Source organism: Pteronotus mesoamericanus, unplaced genomic scaffold, assembly GCF_021234165.1.
Source record: "Pteronotus mesoamericanus isolate MK-2021 breed Mesoamerican mustached bat unplaced genomic scaffold, CSHL_Meso_final contig_220, whole genome shotgun sequence".
In the NCBI taxonomy this organism is placed as follows: Eukaryota; Metazoa; Chordata; class Mammalia; order Chiroptera; family Mormoopidae; genus Pteronotus; species Pteronotus mesoamericanus.
This window is the reverse complement of record NW_026555091.1, coordinates 3,532,244-3,554,402: the sequence shown is the minus strand read 5'-3', so window position 1 is coordinate 3,554,402 and position 22,159 is coordinate 3,532,244. Positions and strand designations below refer to the sequence as shown.

The following is a 22,159-nucleotide window of genomic DNA, read 5'->3' as shown; positions in this document are numbered from 1 at the left end:
GTGCCATCTATTGTTTCTGATTATTGTATTTTCACTGGGTTTCTTTCATTCTCACCTTGGATTTGTATGTCTTCTTCTTCTTATCAGGCCCCGAGGAATCTTTCTTTTGCACCTATAACAAATGCAAAGCATAATTAGCTTAAACCCGAAATCTCTAAGAAAAATATACTAGTGGTTACTTTAGAAAGTTTAACTGCTTACCAAGCTGTAAACTTCAATATTTATTTCAAAGTCATTGGACACATCTTCCCTGAAAACACAGAGCATTAAAACTATAAGAAAAATACCAAGTATGTCACAAGATGATGCCACAAACACTTACAAGATGCTGAGAATAGAGGAATTCACTGTTTTAACTGAAGACAATAGCTATAAATCACTCAAGAATAGAGAACTTGGTAAGAACAGTCCATTTTTTCCTATAATACAAGTCACATATTTTCTTTAGTATTTTACAAAATGAGACCCTCCATAGTAAATGTTTTTCAAACTGAATTTTGCCTCGTTTCAAAATAAATCTGTGACACTAAATGTCTTTTCCTTGAGACTGAATATTAAATACACTGTGAGATTTAAAGCATACATAAAAAATTATGATCAATGTTTTATACACGCACATACATACATATTTTAAAAACATTTCCAAACATTAAATACGTATAGTCACATGGAAGCAACATGCTATCAATAAAAGGAAATGTCAGAGACAGAAGAATTAAACCAACAAACTGAAAAGTGAGCTGTTTGTCCACATGAAAAGAATGGACAGCCTGCACATCAGAGGCTGCAAGTGCCCCCCACCAACCCCGTACGCTCAGGCCGTATTAACCAGTAAGAGGAGCCGTGTCGGACCGGGGAGCCTCGGGCACTCACAGGGCGTACGTCGTCGGGAATGCCAGAGCGTCGCCATTGAGAGAACTCGCTGCGCTCCCTAAGGGGGTGGCCACCATGTTTTCAGCTCCTGCTTTCAGTATAAGCAGGAAATAGTAATTTGCTGCATCTGCAAGACATGATCACATTACGTAATAAGCACAAGCAAAAGCAGAGTTAGATAAGCAGCGTCTAGAAAACCAAAGGAATAAAGTAACACTGCAACTGATTGATATAAAATGTATTGAACAATATCTAAAATCAACTTCTCAGACACAAAAAGGTAAGTAAGTAAGACATAAGCAGATGGTCATAATTCTGAAATAAGCTTCCTCAAGGTCTCTTCTTATTATGTGAATTAAAATGACTTCTCTCCACATTCTTCAATTTCTGCTGACTTCAAATTATACCTATGGACCCCAAACTCTTTATCAGGATATATCCTGATATAGGATATATAGGATATATATAGGATATGTATCAGGATTAAAATACTACATTTCTATGAAAGTTACTCAGAGACAAATTCTAATGAAAACATGAATTATTTGTCATTAAATAATCACAGATCTGAAGGTACATGCTAACCGACCGAGACCCCTGCCCACACCCTACCAGACTCAGACAACAGCAAGAATGGGAGCGCAGGTCACCTCATTCCTACCGAAATGCTCCAACTTTTAAAGATCTCCACTCTTCACTTTCCCTGCACCTCAAATTCGCTTCTCACCTACGTCTAGCCCTCCGTTCTCTCAAAGAGAATGCCTCACACAAAAATTCACAGAAACCTTACAAACAATCCAAAACTGCATTTTCTGAAGCTTGCCATGATTACCCTGTCCTATCTCCAGGTCCTGGTGCCATGCTCTCCTTTACCCACTTTGCTTATAAGTGACTTTTAGGAGAATACATAGTTTAGAAAAGTTCACTCATTCAATCTAGAAGGGCAAAGGGACTAAAATTTCAATGGCAGTATCTCCGCTGTGGGGCTCTTCCCTTCCACACCCAGTAATTCATAATTTACAGAACACATTTCTATAATGGGATGAATTTCACACAGAACAAAGTAAGCAAAGTAAGTTCTTCTTGAGGCCCCAAATACTTTCCACAATAAAATTAATTAATGAAAGTTGACTGATTGCTATGTCAGGATAACTCCTCTCAGGAAAATATTTTATGTTCAAAATGACGTTTAACTAGCCTGACTTGCAGAGGCCGCCGCCCCGTGACTGCGTGGATCAGTGAGCCCATACATGAAATTTCCCTTGTTGATTTTTACACACACGTCTTCACAGAAGGAACTGAAGGTCCAGGAGACAAGATCTGCATCTTTTCTCGTGCCCTCTGCCTGCTCCCGTTGGCCCAGTTCCGGCCCAGGTGAGGTTCGTAATTTAACACATGGTCCAGGATGCAGGCAAATAAAAACGTCGCCATACCTGGTTTCTGAACCGTGCTGCAGACAAAGTCTGCTTTCAGGGGCAGGCGGATCTCCGACAAAGTAACTGACCCCCTGGACGGGGCGAACGCGCCCTGGGCTTCGGGAGCAGCCTTGTGCTTCCTCTGCGGCCCTTCGTTCTTCAGCTTATTCAGCTCATCAATCAAAAGCGCTCTCTTCTCAGCTAAGGTAAAAATATGCAAGTTAGCATTTCAAATATTAAAATCCAACTGTTCCTACATGAGACCGATAAGGCTTTGTGGCGGTGGCACGTACGACCAACGACGAAATCAGTAACTTTCTTCCTATAAACGGGCGGTAGATAACTGGGGGAAACCTTAACAGTTCCTCTGTTTAGCAAGTCCTTATCATCTAATGCTTCAACTTTTGGTCAGTGCCCTTCTGTGGTATGGCCTTTCCCCTCTCACACGCCCCATCATCCATCCCTACACACACATATACAACAAAGGTCACACGCTCTTTTAGCAATGCACAGAGAGGCAGGGACAGAGAGGGAGTGTGTGCATGTAAATATATCCATAGACCCGTTCCTGCATACTCTTCACAGCTACGTTCCTTCAAACGCATTCCAGTTCCCTTCACCCTTTCATGCAAACTACATCTCACTTCACATCTAGGGTATTCACAGGCTTTTTTAGAAACAAACAAACAAACAAAAAAAAAAATAGATCGACTGAGACAGATTATCAGCAAAGGCCCCTTCTCTCAAGTCAGCGTTTTCCTGGCTCGCAACCGGGCGGGGCCTGGCTGGGGCGGTCGCACGCACTTGCAATGAGCAGCAGCCGCTCGGCCTCGGCTTCCTCCAGGGAACCCCGGCCGTGCTCCTCGTCCACACAGCAGCTCAGGGCCTGGCTCGCCTGGTAGATCACCGTCTGCTGCAGGTTGATGTCGTTGTTGAGTTCCTGGGGAGAGCAGGGGCGGAGAGGGAAGCTCAGGCTTTAGTCCCGGCTTTCACATTGCTTACACTTGAATTACGACCCAGCTGATTCAACAATTTCCAAAATTTCCAGAAAGTCAAAACATTCCAGTTTCACGGTTCAAGTTCCAGACCGTGCACCAAAAACATCTGACATACTGCAGTAATCACAAAGTAAACATTCTTCCTTACGAAAAGACTTTCAGCTCATGCTTACTAAAATTATAATTAGGACTATGTCCAACAGGGTCGATATTAAGAGGTTATCTGACTCATTTTATTTAAATTACATGTATGTTGTAATTTTTAAAATGTTTTCCTTAAGTAAAAGAACCTCTAAGAGCAAAATAAATTTCACATTTCACCATCACGTAATTTATAGTAAACACTTTAGGGATATTTAGGACAAACGTATTCAAAAATAAATATTTCAACAATACCAAACAAGCTTCCCACTTTTCTAAGAAAGAGGACCCTCCTCAAATTCAACTGAATTCAGGAGCGACCACGGAGGTCCTATGGGTCGGACCCTGTTCTGGTCGTCCAGGGCACAGAGATGAGCAAGGCTGGGACCCTGTCCTCCAGCAGCCCGGCTCCTGAGGGAACATTCCAAATCCCCTTGCTCAGAAGTCCAAACCTGCATTTTCTGTTTGATGTTAACTTGACAAGGAAGGACATTCTTTTCTTCAGCATTCTTTTTCCCCTCCAATTTTGAAGTAGTATCTTCCTTCCGAACAATCGCCTGCTTTATTGAAGGCCGGTCTATCTCTTTGATCCTCTGAGATCTATATGCATCAATGCTTTGGGAAACAGTTAAGCTCTGTTAGACTCCCAGCCATACGCTAAGCGCTCTCTTTCATTAAACATCTCAGCAGAATTTGATATTGATATTGAAAGGTAGCAGCCACACACATCACCAGAATGGGAAATGCCATTGGGTGAAAGATAGGCTAACAAAAGGTATTCCCAAGTTTTATACAAGTTAATTACTAATAACAGTGTAAGTGTAAGTAATAGAACTTGGTCCATCGACCTAAACCATGACCCTCAAGAGCGAATGCTTTCCCAAAAGTTCTTACCTATAAAGAAGATCTCGATCCTCAGAACCAATGCTGTCACCAGACTCTGCCCGGGGGACACGGGTTCTCTGGAACTTTCCTGGTTTTGGACTCTCATCACTTACACTACTGTCTTTCAACTCCAGTCTAGGCGAGGACGCTAACCTCTGCAGGGAAGCACATTAGGTAGTAGTAGATTTTATGGGTGACATTGATTCTAAATGATAATTCCAAGGAATTGAACAAATTCTTCTCTATTATTAGGAAATAAATATCCAATAAGTCAAGTGACTTATCATAAAAACAAGGCAAACTAAGTAAGTTCCTAAAATGTAAATAAATAAACAAAAATTGAAAAACAGCTAAAAAATCACACTCATAACCCTCTTTAAAAATATTTCTAATTGGCCCTGGCCAGGGAGGTTCAGTTGGTTGGAGCATCATCCCAATATGCCAAGGTTGCAGGTTTGACCCCAGTATATACAAGAAGCAACCAATGAATGCATAAATATGTGGAACAATGACCTGATGTTTCTCTCTCTCTCTCTCTCTCAAATCAATAAATAAAAATGTAAAAATATTTCTAATTGAATCAATCTCCAAAGAGAGCTGCAGTTACTCAATGTAGAGTGATGCTAATAATATATTTAGTTCTCAATAAATGTTAGTTCTCTCTCTGGTGCTAAATAGCAATATACTAATGTGTTTGCATAGTCACATCAGCCCCATGGCATAGGTACTATTTTTAACCTCATTTAACAGACGAGCGAGCTGTGGTTATACGACCGGACCAGTAAACATCAGGAAACGGCAGAGCCAGGGTTTGGGCCCCAGCGCCAGGCTCTTGAAGCCGTGGCCGTCTGGATTTTATCTAAGGTCAACAGAACGCCACTGAAGAGTTTTAAGCTCTCTTTTAAGAGGTTTAACATCAGGTATGCGAATCCCCCTGGCTACAGAGTGCGGAATCCCCAAGTACCCAGTAAAACTAAAGGAGACCCCACTACTACTTTTCTTTACGTCCCAGCCTGTTCGCCATCCGTCTCTTCTTACCTCTGGACTCACCACCCCGACCGTCTGGGCTAACGGAGCCAGCAAAGACATGGAGGAGATGTTCAGCGCGTCCTCCTGGTCTTCGCTGCTCTCGGCCGCTGCTTGATCCATCTCGTCCTGGCTCTTCACCACATCAAGTTCCCCCTCCTCTAAGAGGACATCACTGAAGATGTCATTGATTACTTTTGAACTATTCATATCATCGTCATCCACGCTCATCTCAATTTCACGTACCACTTCTGAAAAAGATTTCAAAAAGCAAACAGTGTGATTCAGACCTTTAAAAACTAACCAGAGAGCAGAGAAGATGAAATATTCATCTGCTGACTAAATAAACAGGGGAAAAGCACCTTCCAAATAAAAAAATAATAATGAAATTTACTAACCTATGAAACCAAAATAATTTCCAAATTTCTGGTAACATTTTCAAAGCAATAAAAGTAGAAACTATCAAAAGGTGATTCAATGCTTTAAGTATAAGAAAGACTATTAAGAACTCAGAATAATAGCTAAAAGCTTCATGCTTATAAAAAAAATGTCCTCTCAAATAGCTGTGTCTGTGGCTGGAGCGGCCCTTCGAGCCGGCGGCCACTAATGGGGAAGCGTTAGCGCCCCTGGGGCAGGATTCACAAGGACTGCAGGCCCCGTCCTCTCACGGCACAGGCGCGGCAGGCTCCCCGCTCCGCCCACGACGGGTGCGTGACAGCCGCGCTCACTGTCCCAGGGGCCGTGGCCTAAAGGTGACTGTCAGCAGTGCTCCGTCTTTGTGGAAGCCGGAGTACTTCTTAGTACTTCTTAGCTTATAAGCGAGCGTTCTATAAAATCACCAGCCATTTAGAAATACAGAACACCGTATAGTTGATCACGTGCTCCTATCGCTATATTATTCCTTATAACATGCTCAGTGTTAATAAGAAATAAAGACTAAAAACCAACCTTTCTGCTGTGCAACCTTTGGGTCTGAAGTTACTTTTAAAGACTTTTCCTCTTCTAAATACAATGTTATTTTCAAAGGGCTGGACTTCGTCATTTCACATTCAGTGAAACCTAAAAAAGGTTTAGGAAAAACCATATTAATACATATAAGAACCCAGGATTTTTTTTGGTTAAAGGGTCTCACGTATCTTTTTTTCTGATTATAAAACCGCATCTCAAACCTACACATGTACAGAGAATACCCCCAAACACCTGTCCTCTCCTAGCTCTCCCGTCTCTCTCACCAAGAGACAGGGACACCAGTGCGACCAGGCCACGCTTGTTCTCCCAGTTCTCCCACTGCTGTATCTGTATGTGTGTAACCTTTTATTGTTACCAGAAGGTGATCATACCTGCATATTGTCTGGTAAGTTGTTTTTCACTTTTTAAAAAAAAGTCAACAGAAACACTTAAAAATTAGCAATAGAAGGAAACTACCCTACATACGAAAAGCACCCAGCTAACATGATTCTCAGTTGTGAAGGACCAGAAGCTCTTCCTCTAAGACTGGCAACAAGACAAGGATCCCCATCTTTGCTTCTACTCGACAACTCGACAAAGCTTTGGAAGTCCTAGTCAGAGCAAGAAGCAAAAAACAAAAAAACAAAACAAAAAAAAAAACAAGAAATAAAAAGGATTCAAATTTGAAAACAAAAAGTACAATTATCTCTGTTCACAGATGACATGACCATATATATAGAAAATGACAAATGTTCCACAAAAAACTGTTAGAACTAATATAAACAAATTCAGCAAAGATGGAGGATACAAAATCAACACAAAAACCAGTTGCATTTTTATACACTAACAATGAACAATCTGAAAAGGAAATTAACAATTCCATTTACATTAGTGACAGGCTTGTACAATGAACTCTAGAAACATGGATGGAAAACATTAAAGAAGACACAGCTAGATGGAAAGATATCCCACACCCATGTATTGGAAACAATATTGTCATACCCTGTGTTCATGTATGGGAAGACATAATATTATTAAGATGTCAATACTACCCAAAGCAATCTACAGAGTCAATGTAATTCCTATCAAAATCCCATGAGCATTTTTGGAGAAATAGAAAAGTCCATCATAAAATTCATATGAAACTTCAAGGGACCCTGAATATCCATAATAATTCTAAGAAAAATGTTGAAGACCAATATTTCCTGATTTTAAAACATACCATAGAACTAAACTAATTAAAACAGTATGGCACTAGCATAAAGAGAGACCTATACACCAGTGGAATAGGATAGAGCACCCAGAAATAAAACTTCACATATATGGTCAAATGATCTTTGACAAGGCTTCCAAGATGTTTCAAGGAGAAAAATTCTCTTCAACAAATGATACTAGAAAAACTGAATATCCATATGCAAAAGAATGAAGTTGTGCACTTATCTGATACCTTATACAAAAATTAACTCAAAACAGGTTAAAGACCTAAATGCAAAAGTTAAAACTACAACACTTCTAGAAAGACACATAGAAAAAAGTCTTCATGACAATGGATTTGGCAATGATTTTTTGAGTATGACACCAAAAGCACAGGCCACAAAAGCAAAAATAGACAAATGGTACTACATCCAACTTAAAACCTTCCGTGCATCAAAGGATAAAGTCAACATAATGGAAAAGGCACCCTATGGAATGGGAAAAAATATTTGCAAATTTTATAGACTTTTAGAGAACTACAAGAACAAAAATTTCAAATAACCTGTTTATAAATATATGGGCAAAGAACTTGAACAGACATTTCCCCAGAGACAATATACAAATAGCCCACAAGTATATGAAAAGATGCTCAACATGACTAATCTTAAGAGAAATGCGAATCAAAATCACAAATGATGTATCACCTCACACCATTAGGATGGCTACTGTCAAAACAACAGAAACTAACAAGGGCTGGCCAACGCATGCAGAAATTGGAACCCTTGTACGCATCTGGTACGATTATAAAATGGTCAAACACTATGGGAAAACAGTATGAGGGTTCCTCAAAATATTATAAATTGAACTACTCTACGATCACGCAATCCCACTTCTGAGTAAAAGTCGAAAAAAATTGAAAACAGGGTCTCAGAGAGGTATTTGCACACCATCTCCCCAGCAGCACTCTCTTCGCCAGAGCCAGGCATTGGAGGCAGCCCACGTGAGCCCATCACAGGGACGGATACGCAAATGTGGCACTTGTGTGCAACCGACTCTCGTTCTGCCTCAAAAGGAAGATCCATCACAGGCTACAACACAGATGAGCCTTGAGGACACCATGCTACATTAAACAAGCGAGCCTCAAAAAGAAAACTACTGGATAATCACACTTACAGGAGGTCCCTAAGGTAGTCAAATTCACAGACGCCAAGAGCAGAATGGCGGTTCCCAGGGGTTGAGACAGGGAAATGGGGAGCTGGTTGCTTAATGGGTATAGAGTTTCAGTTGTGCCCCAGGAGAAAGTTCCGGAGATCTGTTCCTCAACAATGTGAATATTCTTAACACCAGTAAACCGTGCACTTCATAACTGTTTAGATGGTTACATTTTAGTACTGTGTTTTTTACCACCATCTAAAAATTAAAAAATATGTCTCTAAGGGTCAATAATAGACTAAATGTCTTTACATACAGAGCTACCATAATCTTTTAAGCAGCTACATAGTACCTGATTACCTGGATTTAGCTCCATTTATATCAACTCTTCCACTGATGGGCATTTAGGTCATTTTAACCATATTAAAATGAACAAACAGTGCTGCAGTTCATCTCTTTGTACACAGTGCACCTTCACATGCTAGTTCTAAGAATTCAACTCAAATACGTGCAGAGAAGCTGAATTAAAGATCATGCACACCTTACAATTCAATAGATAGTGCTAAATTTTTCTCAAAAAAAAAACCAACAAAAAACTGTCATACTAGTTCACAGTCTCGTCAAGGGTATGAGTTCTCACTCTGGAAAGAGAAGAGAACTGAGGAAGAAGCGTGTCACACGGCCAGGACAGAAAATGGGGTGGGACTGAAGGAACGCATCTGCCTTTCTGCACCAGAGCAGCATCTCTGACTCCCAATCCAATTTCCAAAACAGTAGACGACTGACAGCTGCGTTTTACGGGAAACAAAAAGAAACGCTGACCTGTCACTTCTGTACTGGGAGCTTTTCCTGGTGTCTGATTTTCTGTCTCCTTTTCCTTCGGTTCCCTGGCATCCGATTTTCTGTCCCCTTCTGTGGCTGGAAGTGACGTGGTATTTGAAACAACTTGATGTTTTTGGAGGGGAGTGTTCTGACAGTGAATTTCCTGCAAAAAGCAAATGAAGAGGTAAATTTCACTTCTCAAAAGGATAGATTTTTGCCTTTTTCCATGTTACTAAATGAAGCAAACCGGAGTCTTGCCACCGCCCCGGCTGCTCCCCCCAGGGGAACACAGGTGAGTTTTCGGCCGGGAGGCCCTCGAGCACCCTGTTACTGTGTTCAGGATTCTGATGACATGTGTATATGCAACTATCTGGGGAGGAATTCCCCCGATTTATCATGCATTATTCAGCGTGAAGTAGTTTAACCACGAGACCATGATATACTGGCAACCAAATGAAGGAGGGGCTTCCAACAGAAGTGTGATCAGCAATGGCAGATGCTGCTTGGAACAGGGCAAGTCCAACGCCTGAACACTGATCCCTGAAGATCACCGGTGCGTCTGATGAGGGCGGTGCTCCCTGGAGTGGACAGTGGAGGGACATACGAGAAAAACTGCAAGCACCAAGTAGAGGCTGCTCTTCTGGAAGAGTTTGCAGGAAAAAGAGGCAGAGCAAGAGAAGAGGATGGGAGGTCAAGAGAGTGAGAGTTGGTTTGGTTTTAAGATGGCAGATGCCAATTGTTGTGCGCTGCTGTGGAAGGGGAGCACACGCGGTCCCTTCCCCAAAGACAGATGTGCTGGGCTCCGACTAGGAGCCAGGCCAACACAGAGGCTGGTGGGGCTCTCAGGGACAGTGGCGGGAGGCAGCCAGCCAGCCACAGGGAGGCAAACGTTCCAGGTGAGGTGGGCACAGTGATGTGGCTGAAACAGAAGGGAGGACCCTTAGGCAAAGGGCCCTGTGGGGATCCCGGAACAGACTAAAGTCCAACCTATTTTCGGGAAGTAGGAGCTGGCCACGGAGACACCCCGCACAGGAGACCAGCACGGCAAAGGCAAGGGGGTGTGAGAAGACGGGTGCCTTTGAGAAGCTGCACAGTGTCCGCAACGGGACGGGCACACACGGGAGGTGGCAGAGTCTGAGTGGCTCTAGGTGTCGAGCCCGGCACCCCTGACAGTTTTCTGGCGATGGCTTCAGGACGCTAAGCGAGTGAATACATGAATGACTGTCCTATAAATACTCCTCTGGCGGCAGGGGTAAGAGGCCCCAGAGAGCAGCCAGGCTAGGAGCGGGGTGTCCAATCCACACGAAGCTATGTCAGTGCTTAAGGCGATGACAGAGGAAAACACAGAGGACAAGGCAGCGTGTGACAGATTTAGAAAATGTGCCACTCGATGTGTGTGTATTTGTGTGTGTGCACACACTAAGGGCCAGGATACGGGAAGGCACAGTGATAAGAGGAAGGAGTCGAGGAAGAACTACCAGACTGTTTTCAGTGACGGGATATACAGTGAAGCCCCGAGGGAAGACAGAGGCTCCGCGGGGGAGATGCTGCAGCAGGCGTGAGGGCTCGACTGGCCAACCAGGCCTGGAGTTCAGGAGAGAGATGTGCCCAGAGCTGAGAGCTGAGCATCACTAGCCTTTCTGCACTGGGCTGAAGCTGGGTAATAGGATGGGAAAGAGACGTCCCAGGGAAAGTGAGAAGGGGAAAAAAAATAGCTGAGATTAGAAATCGAGGAAACGTCATTTGTTAAGCAAGAGAATTGATAGAAGAAATCAATCAAGTAGGTATTTCTCAAAGCATACTGGTTACATTTCTTGTTCTCTTCTATTGGTACCCACTTTAACTATAACTCTATTATTTTTAGCTTAAAAATATCTCCTAATACAGTACACTTTGTACACAGTAAGTCTGTAAATGAAACAAAATATAGCTTACATTTACAAATAGGGATTTTGTTGAAGGCTGATTCACGAAAATGGATAGGAAGTAATACAGAAGTAAAGAGAAATCTGGGTAGTATTTGGTCACTGGAAGGATTACAGATCATCTAAAGAATGATGTTTGGGGAAGAAGTACACAATCATTAATGAGAAAAGTCGATTCTGAGAAACATTTTAGAACCAGCATCTAAATAGAATGCTGAACGGAATCAGAAATCAATGAAATGATGAGAATAATTTTTTAAAATCTGATTTTAAGTAGGCCATCAGTAGATATGGTAAAGAGTTCCACTGAATGGGAAAATATCACAAGAGAAAAGCAGACTTGGCATGAACATTTAAGGAGTTCATGAGTGGAAACTGGCGAAGTTAACTGGGACAGGAAGGCATGTGAAGAATTATTTCACAGTACAGAACCACAGCCAGATGCCAGCACCACTTTGGTACCAAGTTCACTCTTCTTTCTCATGTACGTTACCTGTTTGGTTTCTAGTTGTTTGCTTCTTGAGTTTTCGCCTTTTTCTGCACTCCATAAATTGCCCTTTTCAAATCGGCCACGGAGACATGCTAGCTCTTTTTCACGTTCCTAAAACCATCAAAAGCTCTATTTTACACAAGAGTCAATAGTATGTTTACAAATAATATCCAAACACTACTAACTTTGCTTGTCTTCAGTTTTAGGATAAAAGAGTCACAATACACATGGAATACAGGACAATATTTTGAATTTGAAATATGCAATACAGAGATTCAAGATGCTATTTACCTTGGTCAAAAAGATTGGTATGAATGAGAATACAGAATTTGATTTGTATGGACTCTCTGCCAAGACCGTATAATGGATGGTGTCCAAAGCAGTAAGCCATACCTGCTTGAGCCGCTGTGCTACGTGAGCAGTGGAGGAAGATGTGTTTTGCTTTAATAACCTCTCCTGGATGGCCTTTGTGTTTGGAGTGACGGCGGGGGACCTGAGAGGCGCGCTGCGAGCGGGGCTTTCTTTGCTGCGCTCTTGACAGCGCTCTCCAAAGCGTTCCAGGAAAGGCTTGACTCCTGCTCCAACTACAGAAAACACGTGTTTGGAGGCCATTCAGAATAAGTAACAATTATGATTTCTATGTCAAAAGTTCTGAAATCCAACACAGCTCCAAAATGCTTTTGATTCTACTAGGAATGTTCACTTAGAAAGTAAACAATATGAAAGTAGTTTAAAAAATTTTTTATTTTACCATACTATTTAATTCCATACCCTAAAATCTAATTATAGGACTCAGTTCTTTAAAAAAAGAAAAATTATTTTTAAGGTGGAGAGAAAGGACAGTGAATGTTTGAAAACTCTTAAACACAATAATCAGAACCTAAATATTGGAAATTGACTGTGTATATATCAATAACATACCTTAACTACCAAGTGTCCTGGCCATGATAAACCAATTACTTCTATTTCTCCAGCCCAATTTATTTTATCTTGCTTTTGAGAGCCCTAACATGAAAACTTAGCAGTTAACCCAGCAAGGGGTACAGTGAAACAGAACCAAGGAGACAGACTCCTCCGTCGGGAGGGTGCTAGACTCTCACTGGGTAAAACACAGGTTTATCCGGCCTCAGTAACTGGCAAACATTTTCCTATAAAGTGCCAGCAATGAGCACTTGGGCATCGCAGGCTATATGGCCATTGTCACAACTCAGCTCTGCATTGAAGCAGGCAGGCAGTTGGCTTGTAAATGGCCGTGATGTGTCCCAGTAAAACTTTATTGGCAGGAACAGGTGAGGGGCAGGATTTGACCCAGGGCCACAGTGTGGAGACTCCACAGTGCCTCACTATACTCAAACTGGAGTCCACTAACAATTCAAAGAAATGTAAACTAAATAAGAAGAAGAAGGCTTCTTATCTACACGTTCCTATCTGCGCCCTAAACCTCTAGAAAACTGGGAGTCCCCGACCCAAGGCCGGGTTGGGATTTTGCTCAAGTTTCCAGTTCTCACTCCGGCTCATCTGGAAACTGACTGCCGGCTTCTGCACAGCCCGCCACTGACAGATTCCCTGCTCTCGTCTCTGTCTACTTCCCTTTTATGATAGACTGTGGGATCTGGAGAAACTGTTTTTCAAGGAGTTAAAATTTAGCATGAAAACAGTCTTTTGAGGAGCAATTCTAATGAAAAAGAACAGAGTGCAAAGTACACCAGGTTACCATGCTTTTGAGTCCTGTGTTTCTCAACCGATGGCCCGCTGGGGTGTGCATTAGGGGTAAGTCACAAGGAGGTGATTCCGACTGTTCATGTACACACACTCTCATGCAGTATACACACATACAAATGCAACGGCGGTGGGGTCATTCGCTTACACCTTCACTTCCCTTTGCTGAGAAGCACTGCCCTGCACACTTGGCTATGAGAACATTTCTCCATTATGCCCTAACATGTGACTTCCAGTTGCATGTGCTTCATCTGCATCAGAAAGTGCAGAAGAATGTATCTAGGACAGTTATTCAAAGAAAAAACACGTTTAAACTGCCCAGATGTAACAGCTTAAATGCTTTGACCAGTAACTGAATTAGTCTACACTCGTACATACTGACTTTATCAATGAAAGCTGAATCTGAAGTCTAATTCGATACGCTCTATGGCTGCCCAGGCAGATCAACACTGCATCATTCACAGCCAGAGACTTAAAACGCTGAGAACAGAAACCCTGAAAATAATCGGCAGTGACTTTAGATCTTTTAAAAATACGTAACCTGATGTTGCAGATTTGTCTTTAAATAGAGGCTGCAGACAAGTTTCTCTATTTAATGCTTCTTTGGGCTGAGCTGTCTGGGATACAGCTGACTTCCCAGCTGGTTTCAACACCTCGGTTTTCAGAGGACTAGCCGGGGCTTTTCGAAGTCGCTCAGGATTTTGTACCTCACAACTTTTAGCATTGGTGACGGACACAGAAGATTTCAAAGGGGAAGACGCTTTCTGAAACATAACAACACTTCAGGTAAAGATCAACACTCATAATATCTAAAGATAGTTCCATAACAAAACAACTCAAATCCTTTTTGTTTGGTTGCCTTTATGTAACCACATGAAAAAAACAGTCTTGCTATGTAATAGATCAAACCCACATAGAAGGTTTGGAAAAAACCAACTGGTTAAATGCTATAGTTCAAATTATAACTTGTAGTTTAGTTTGCATATTATTTTGCTGGGCAATTAAGTATGAGGAACAGAGTCACTATTTTAAAAAAACAATTTCTTTCATAGTATCACACTAGTACACTTATAAACTTTAACTGTTAATTAAAATAAAAACATATATATATTTCGGAATGGCACTAGTTGTTAACTTCCCATGTATCTTGGGACTGGGTACCAAATTGATGATTTTTACTTTCTATGAAACCAATATTCTAAAAACACACATAAACACTGGATATTTTATAAAAACACATACCTGTACATAAATATACATTACCATGCATAACAAAAGGAAAGGTTTTCTGCATTTAAAATTGTATTTACAAAACAAAAAAAGAAAAAATAAATAAAATTGTATTTACTTACCACAGAGCTGGAAACTGCAACCCTAATCAAAGACGCACCCTCAGCTCTCGAGGTCGGGCCTTTATTCAAGGAGGCATTGCCATCCCTTTGGGAGCAGCATGCAGCTTCCTGCTTGACACTGCTGCTATTGATCCTAGCAGATGCTCCGCTTGCAGAGGAAGCTTTGGATAAACAAGTGGTACCAGGCTGTCCTTGTGCACTGTTCTGCTTTGCAGATGAGTGACTGACATCATCTTCCCAGGAGCAAATAGCTGCGGCAAGGTTGGCCAGACGGCCCCTTCTCCCGATCGGCGCCGCCGAGGCTTCTGCCGCTGTGGGAGGGGAGGCCGCCTTGTCCTCCGCGGGCACTGCCGTGCCGAGCGCGCTTTCCGGGTTATCACCTGCAAAACGAATTAACGCCCACGGTCAAGGGACGCCTGTATGGGGAAACACCAGGATCACTCCGTTCGGAATTTTTAAGTGAGGTTACTAGGATTAAGAGCTAGTCAAAAGCTCTCACACATGCAAGCACCAAGCTGCTTCAACTTGACAGTATCATTTCAAATCAGATGATACTTAATCCAAATCAAAAACAAAAATGAAATTTTGTTATGCCCAATTTTTTCCAATTCTTTGATGGATTCTGAACGCTATAAGACGGCATACATTTAGGTTATATTTTTAGAATTTGTGGTGTTACAGTGCCGCACAATCTAAGATCAGGTATACTTCCACAGGAGCTTTTTGTTGTAAAGACAAATCAGGCCAGTGCTGTACTACAGGGCTTCCTGCGACGTGGGAGATGTTCTCCCTGTGCTGTCCAGCACAGTGGCTGCCACACGAGGCCAGTGAGCACTCGAAATGTGGCTGGGCAACTGAGAAGCCTAATGTCATTTCATTTTAATTCAAATTTTAAAAACTTCACAGGGCTAGTGGCTACGGTAGTGGCTAGGACAGGGTCAGACTAGGAGTCTCTCCCCACTTCAGGTGGGGATAAACCTCAGGCTCGCAACCCTTCCGCAACCCTTCCTGCGTGAAGGGCTTCCGCCTGCAGGTGCAGACGTGCGCGCCTTTGGAGGGGAGCCAGGGCCGTGACACTCTCCTCCGCGGGCTCCGCCCACGTGGACTCCGCCCACGGGAGGGCGTGTCCCTCCCCCCCCCACCCCGCCAAGGCTTACACCTCTGCCTGAAGGTTTCATTCTGCTCCTCCCAAACTTCTCAGGGATCTGCTCCGAACGAACCCTTCCTTCCGCCCTACGAACTGTTTTCTCTGCACGTAAATATGCTCAAGTCCCTCTCATCTTAAAACCAGAAACGAACATCCTCATCAACGTGCCCCCCTTTCAGCTACTGCCCCTCTTCGCCTGCACCGCATGCGCTCACCACTCAGCTCACCTCGGCTGCCCGAAGTTGCTTCTGCGATGGTCACTAGGTGCCAGGACACACTCTGCAGGCCCTGCACTCCCACGTGTGACGTCGTCCTCCGCTAGCCCTGTCTCTGCGGCCCATCCTTCCTGGTCTCCTTCTACTACCGACTCCCGCCTGTTGGCCAAACCCCAGGCGGCCAGATAACGCACCTGAAGTTGGATGTGCAACACACGTGTCCCTTCTCCTTGCAGCCTCTTCCTCTTCCCGCTCATACTCCCCCATCCGGTCACCATGTCCCATGGGTCCTTCTCCAAAGCCTCCCAAAGCCGGCCTCTCCTCTTCGCCCCCGCAGGCCTTCACCAGGCGCACCTGCACGGCGACTCTGGCCTCCTCGCCGGTCTCCCCGGTCCGAGCCCAAATCAACCCCCTGCGCTCTGCAGCCCGAGGGAGCTCGTGAGACCGCTGCCGGCTTAAACGCCCGCTGCACCCCCAGCACGCCCTGGTGAAATTCCAAAGGCTCTGGGCCCTGCCGCTTTCTTCAAATGCGTCTCCTCCTTCCCTCCCACAGGCACTGGGTATCAGATCCCCGACCTCACGCACTGCACGCTACGGTCACGGTGTCCGCTTTTTACACATTCGGTTGCTTCTACCCCAGAAAACCTCCACCGTCTGAAGCCAGTAGCCCCTCAAAGGCCAGCTTCATCGCCTCGATCCCTCCAGAAAACCTTCCCTGACCCCATGCCCCACCCCGTGCACACCACGACCATCTCCTTAGGACAAGCACTGTCCTCTCAGCAGACGCCGCTTCCTCCCGCTGTTTTAGGAGTGGGCGTCCGGTCTCTGTCCGAAAGCAAGGCTTCAGTTAAAGTGTATTTCAGTGTAAGTGCTCAAATGCGTAACTGGCTGATACCTACTTCAGTCCTGTTTAGCATTCACTAGACCATTCATTACAAACGTTTCCGTCCCCAGTTTCAAAGCTTAAAATGGGACAGGCCACGATGCCTTACGGGACTCCTTTCCCGGCCGAGGCGCGCCCTGGCGAGCGTTTGCTCCAATCCCCGCTGCCCGAGCTCCACGCTCTCGGACACGCAGGGCCTTGGCTCTTCTTCTGACCACGTGCTAAACCTCAACCCGCTTTCTTCATGTTTTCATTTAAAGGGAATCTGTACTCTGCTGCCCACAGATATCTCCTACAGCACGGAAAGGGGGCGTCCTTCATTCAGGCACATGGCGCGGTGACCCCCACCCGCTGCTCCGCTCACATTAGTGGGCGTGACCGACAGCCCGCGACACCCACGCCCTGTCACGTGCCCCGGGCGCAGCAGGCAGGCCGCAGCAGGCGAGGGTGGGGCACGAGAGTCACACTGCGGGGGCCTGAATTGCAGCAGCTCACCCTGGGCAGCTTTCTTAGCCTCTCTGAACCTAGTTTTCTCTTCCATAAGATAAGGATAAAAGTGGGACCTATCTCAGAAGGTTGCTATAAGAATTAAATGCTCTACCATGTTAGAACAAAAAAGTGTGATGCCCAGCGCTTCACACAGTGTTTGCTCTTGAGATTATCATCACTGCCAGAAAGGATAACCTTAAATGCTTTCCTGTCTAATACGTCTCCAAATTTCTATGAAAAGAACTGATATTTACGGGAGGCTGCCCAAAGCACATGTCGTCCGTCCATCCATCCATTTCTTCAGATCACTTGCTCTCAATTCTGGCTACACAGGAGAATTAGCTGCAGCTTTCCAAAATTTAAAAATTTAAAAATTTTTCAAAAAGCCCTCTCCAGGGCTCCGCTGCACTCGTGAGATTCCAACCCAACGCTCTGAGGGCTGGCACACAGGAGCCCGGCGACGAAAGCCACGCTGGGGAGCCCTTCCCTGGGGAGGCCCCGCCGCTGAGCTGCCCACCTGTCCTTTGCTGGCTCCTGTGGAACTGCTCTCGCTGATGTGAGCTTGGAGCCGGGCCCTGTGCCAACCGTGAGTGTTGACTAGCCTGCACAAGGCCATCTTTGAGGACACAGGGAAGAGAGTTCTCTCGGGTCTCAGGGCCAATGATGGTTCTGCTTTTATCTCATAAACATTAGTCACATAGCCAATAGTTTCCCCTCATTCCATGGGCTGCTAGCAAGTGCAGAACCGTCTGCACAAGTGCGGAGGCCCTTGGGGCCTGTCACTAATAAGCTAACCTTACCCCGCACTTTTTTTTCCTTCTCTTCACTCTGATTTCCTTATTTGCTTAGTTTGTAACATAGGCATTTTTGTAAGTCATCTGGAGGCTTTTTTGGTAACAAGGTAGGAGGTGGATAAAACGTATTGCAGAACAAACAGCCCCACTGCCAGGCTGCTGATTCGCTCCCTGCTCTCCACCGAACCCCGCCCTGCCCAGGAAGGGTTGCTCCACCTGCTTCCAGTATCTCAGCAGAGCAGGAACCCGCTCGGTAGGTGCTCAGCCAATTTTTTTTTTTTTTTAAGTTTTCTGTCTTCCCTATTTAGCGGCATTGCATACCACAGTCACTCAAGTTTACTTAATTACTCAATCCATAAAATGGAATTGCTTGAATATAGAGCTGAAGGCCCGTGATGCTAATAGGTAAGGAGTAGGAGAACCCCACCATCTACTTCAATGAGAACCACCACCTGACAAATACACGTCTGACGTACAAACCATTTGCAAGAGATGGATACTAGGACACAGGTAAGGCAAAAGCAACTACCTTCGTGTGTTAACTGACAAACACACAAGTTTCAACACTCCGAGGGGACCCCTACTGACACAGACTTAGGGGCCACGCAATCCCTACCATTTATCCCTGTCCCATCGTCGTCCGCATCCCAGTGGCGCCGCTGGGCTGCCAGCCTCTGCATCCGCGTCTTAATGGAGGAGGCTGCCGTCACCTCTGGCCCCGCGTCCAGTCCTCTCTGCGGGCTGAGCAGAGGAGCCTGGGTGGCGGGCGGGGATCCACTGGCCGGAGCTGGCGCCTGCGGCCGCACCTGAAGGGACACAGGGCTCGGAGGACGAGGTTTGGCAGAAGCTGACTCAACCGGTTGTTCATTTTCAAAGTTGCAAACTTCTACTTCAGTGTTGTCAGAACAGCGCTTTTTTGAAGGTGATGGTTTTGTACAAGATTTCTCTAGATTAAAAAGGGGAAAAAAATTCAAGATTCCATACTTTCTCACAGCACAAACAACCTGCCATAAGTACTTAATTACTAAAACATTGTGTTTCTCTAACCCTTTCAAAGATTTTACTCACAAGAAATGTGTATAATTTTACTTTCTTTCAGTAACTTAGAATCTGACATGAGAGATTTCTTTTTAAGAAAACATAATTCATGGTTTAAAAAACCTGAATGAAAATAAATTCAAGTAACATTCTCAAGATACACGCATAACATGTCACACAGTTTAGGACAACAGGAAATCAGAAGCGCATACACACAGAAAACGTTCTGGGGGCATTAAAGATCACACAGCCCAGTCACCTCGTTTTCAGGTAAGAAAAATCAAACCTGGAGAAATTAAGTGACCTGCCAAAGTGACATAGCTGAGCTAAGGGTAGAAACCAGACTTTCTGTTTCTAAAACAACCTTTCATGGACAATCCTAAGCAAAAGGAGAAGGGCACCTGGCTTGAGGTCTAGGAAGGAAGCAGGGAATGAAAAGTGACTGATTTATCTAGTCAATACCCCACAATCTCATCAACACAAGGGCTTAACGTTTCACATTTTAAACTTCCACAAACGCCTATAAAATAAATTTTAAAGTCCTACAATAAAAAAGAGCTATCAAAATATAAGGCATATTATTTCAACCCAGGAATGAGTCTATTATAACTCCTGGACAAATCAATATTTTTAAAAAGTAACGATGTAAATTTAACAGGTGGTCCATTCCGCCGGTTGTCCAGCCAAGTGTCCTTGTCCTGGCGGTGACTGCAGCTGCACTAGAGAGAGGACGGGACTGCCCTTATCAATGTCCCGTCTACTTAAACGTATATCACGAGATTTTCTAATCTGTAATTCATTTACTCTCCACTACCTTATCTAATCATCTTATTAAAGTGTTTCTATCTTAGCATGCAATAAATACCACCTGGAAATACAGAATTCTTTAAGTTTACAGTTCTTATGTAAACCAGTAAACGCCTCCATTAAAAAACCCAAATGAGTTCCAACCACGGGAACTCAGTAATTGGTGGGATAAACAGTGAAAACAGAAGGCCCTGGACTGGGGCCTGGCCTCTATTTTCCTATCGAGCACCGTGCATATGTAACGTATTCCCCTCCCTTCCTTAAAAATAAATATACAAAAATAAACCATCGTTCTGTGGTTAGTTTCCAAAATAACTGTAAGCCAGCCTCAAGCACTCATCTCTGTAATACTCTTTTTCTAACTGCATTTTAAAGTTATACTAAGGATTCTCTCCAGACTACTCTGCACTCTGGGAAAAGACTCAGGCAGCTGGCTGGGCAGGCGAGGAGGCAGGAAGGAAATGCGTGTGTGCATGCGTACATGCATGTGTGTGTGTTTAATTTCACCAGCCCTACACGGCAACAACCTACACGCGTGCCTAGGCCTAGAGAGTTGGCTCGGCAGGCGATGAAAAGGCCCATTACAATCCGGCACCTGCACGGAGGTCTGCACCCTGCTCCCGTCAGGGACGCCGCCTGGTCCTGGCGCTCACTGTGCCGCATGGTCAGGGCAGGTAATGCCACACCCTGGCTCCTCCATTTTCTTCCCTCGGGGATTTTAAGAATAATTTTGGACTGAGAAAAGTGAAGTTCAACCCATTAATGTGAAATATTTGTTTCAAAAAAAAAAAGACTGCCATAGAACCGGCTGCGGTTCTAAGCCTCACGCAAAAACAGCCCCGAAAGAGAAGCGAGGGCGGATCCTTCCCGCAGGGGCTGCGACCTATGTCTCCCCCCGACACGGGGGGCCTCCCTCCTTCCCAGGAGGCAGGTGTGCCCCCCCACCCCCCCCACACACACTCTTACCTGCCTCCGCAGGCTGCTGGTTGCCGGCCTCTGCCAGCGGCTGCCTGGCCCGCTTGGCGGGAGCCGCCGACCTGGGCGCCGCCGTGGGCCTCTCCGCCAGCTTTCTCTGCAGGTTTTCTCGCCTGGCACGGGTTCGTTCGAGCAGTTTCTACACGTGTGACAATTAAAACAGTTTAGTCAAAGGCTCACAAAACTTCAGGTGTCTTCTAAAATCGCCATTTGCCATGTTGGATAACAGTTAAATACATTTCAAAAGTGAAATCCTAAGTAATTTAAGTCAAGATCTGCTAAATGAACAGCATCCCAATGTCGAAACTGCTACAGACGTAAGATGAGCGTGAAAGGTGTAGTTAGCTGTAAAAGATTTTAAATCCCCACAATTTTTTTTCTCTTCCCACCCACAGGTTAGAATCTACTTCCACACCCCTGACCGGGGCTGGCCTTATGATATACTTTGACCAATAAATGTGGCAGAAGGGACGCTGAGCGACTTCCAATTCCAGGCCCCAGGTCTTGCAGTTTCTACTCTCCCACCGCGGGTGCACGGCCACCACGTGAAAAGAACAGGCCCGCCTGCTGAGACACCCAGCTCAGCCGACAGCAACCACCAGGCACGGGAGCAAGGCCACGCTGGCCCATGCAGTCCCCGATAACCTGCCAGGTCCCTGCAGACTCCGGCATGACCCCTGGGGAGACCGACAAGAGCACACGCGCGCCTAACACCGGATTGTGAGAACTAGCATGGTCGGTGTGTTAGGCCCCAAGGTAGGTGGGCAGAATAACGGTCCCCCAAGGATGTTCCTATCCTAGTGCCCTCAACCTATGGACATGCCACATGGCAAAAGGAAGTTCACTGGTATGATTAAGAATCGAGATGGAG

The 22,159-nt window shown here is 44.7% G+C and overlaps 1 protein-coding gene across 1 annotated transcript in view; it reads right to left on the bottom strand.

The window, feature by feature from the left end:
* ANLN (anillin, actin binding protein) overlaps positions 1–22,159 on the bottom strand; it is a 46,319-nt gene that overhangs the window by 19,258 nt on the left and 4,902 nt on the right. The window contains exons 2-17 of the mRNA XM_054571311.1: positions 21,280–21,427; positions 19,085–19,414; positions 14,941–15,320; positions 14,130–14,352; positions 12,263–12,453; positions 11,873–11,980; positions 9,455–9,617; positions 6,287–6,397; positions 5,351–5,589; positions 4,322–4,467; positions 3,880–4,042; positions 3,093–3,228; positions 2,307–2,489; positions 874–1,000; positions 202–250; positions 56–112 (exon numbers count right to left, since the gene is read on the bottom strand). Of these exons, the coding sequence (XP_054427286.1) occupies positions 56–112; positions 202–250; positions 874–1,000; positions 2,307–2,489; positions 3,093–3,228; positions 3,880–4,042; positions 4,322–4,467; positions 5,351–5,589; positions 6,287–6,397; positions 9,455–9,617; positions 11,873–11,980; positions 12,263–12,453; positions 14,130–14,352; positions 14,941–15,320; positions 19,085–19,414; positions 21,280–21,427 (2,754 nt within the window). The remainder of the gene's footprint in view (positions 1–55; positions 113–201; positions 251–873; positions 1,001–2,306; positions 2,490–3,092; positions 3,229–3,879; positions 4,043–4,321; positions 4,468–5,350; positions 5,590–6,286; positions 6,398–9,454; positions 9,618–11,872; positions 11,981–12,262; positions 12,454–14,129; positions 14,353–14,940; positions 15,321–19,084; positions 19,415–21,279; positions 21,428–22,159) is intronic.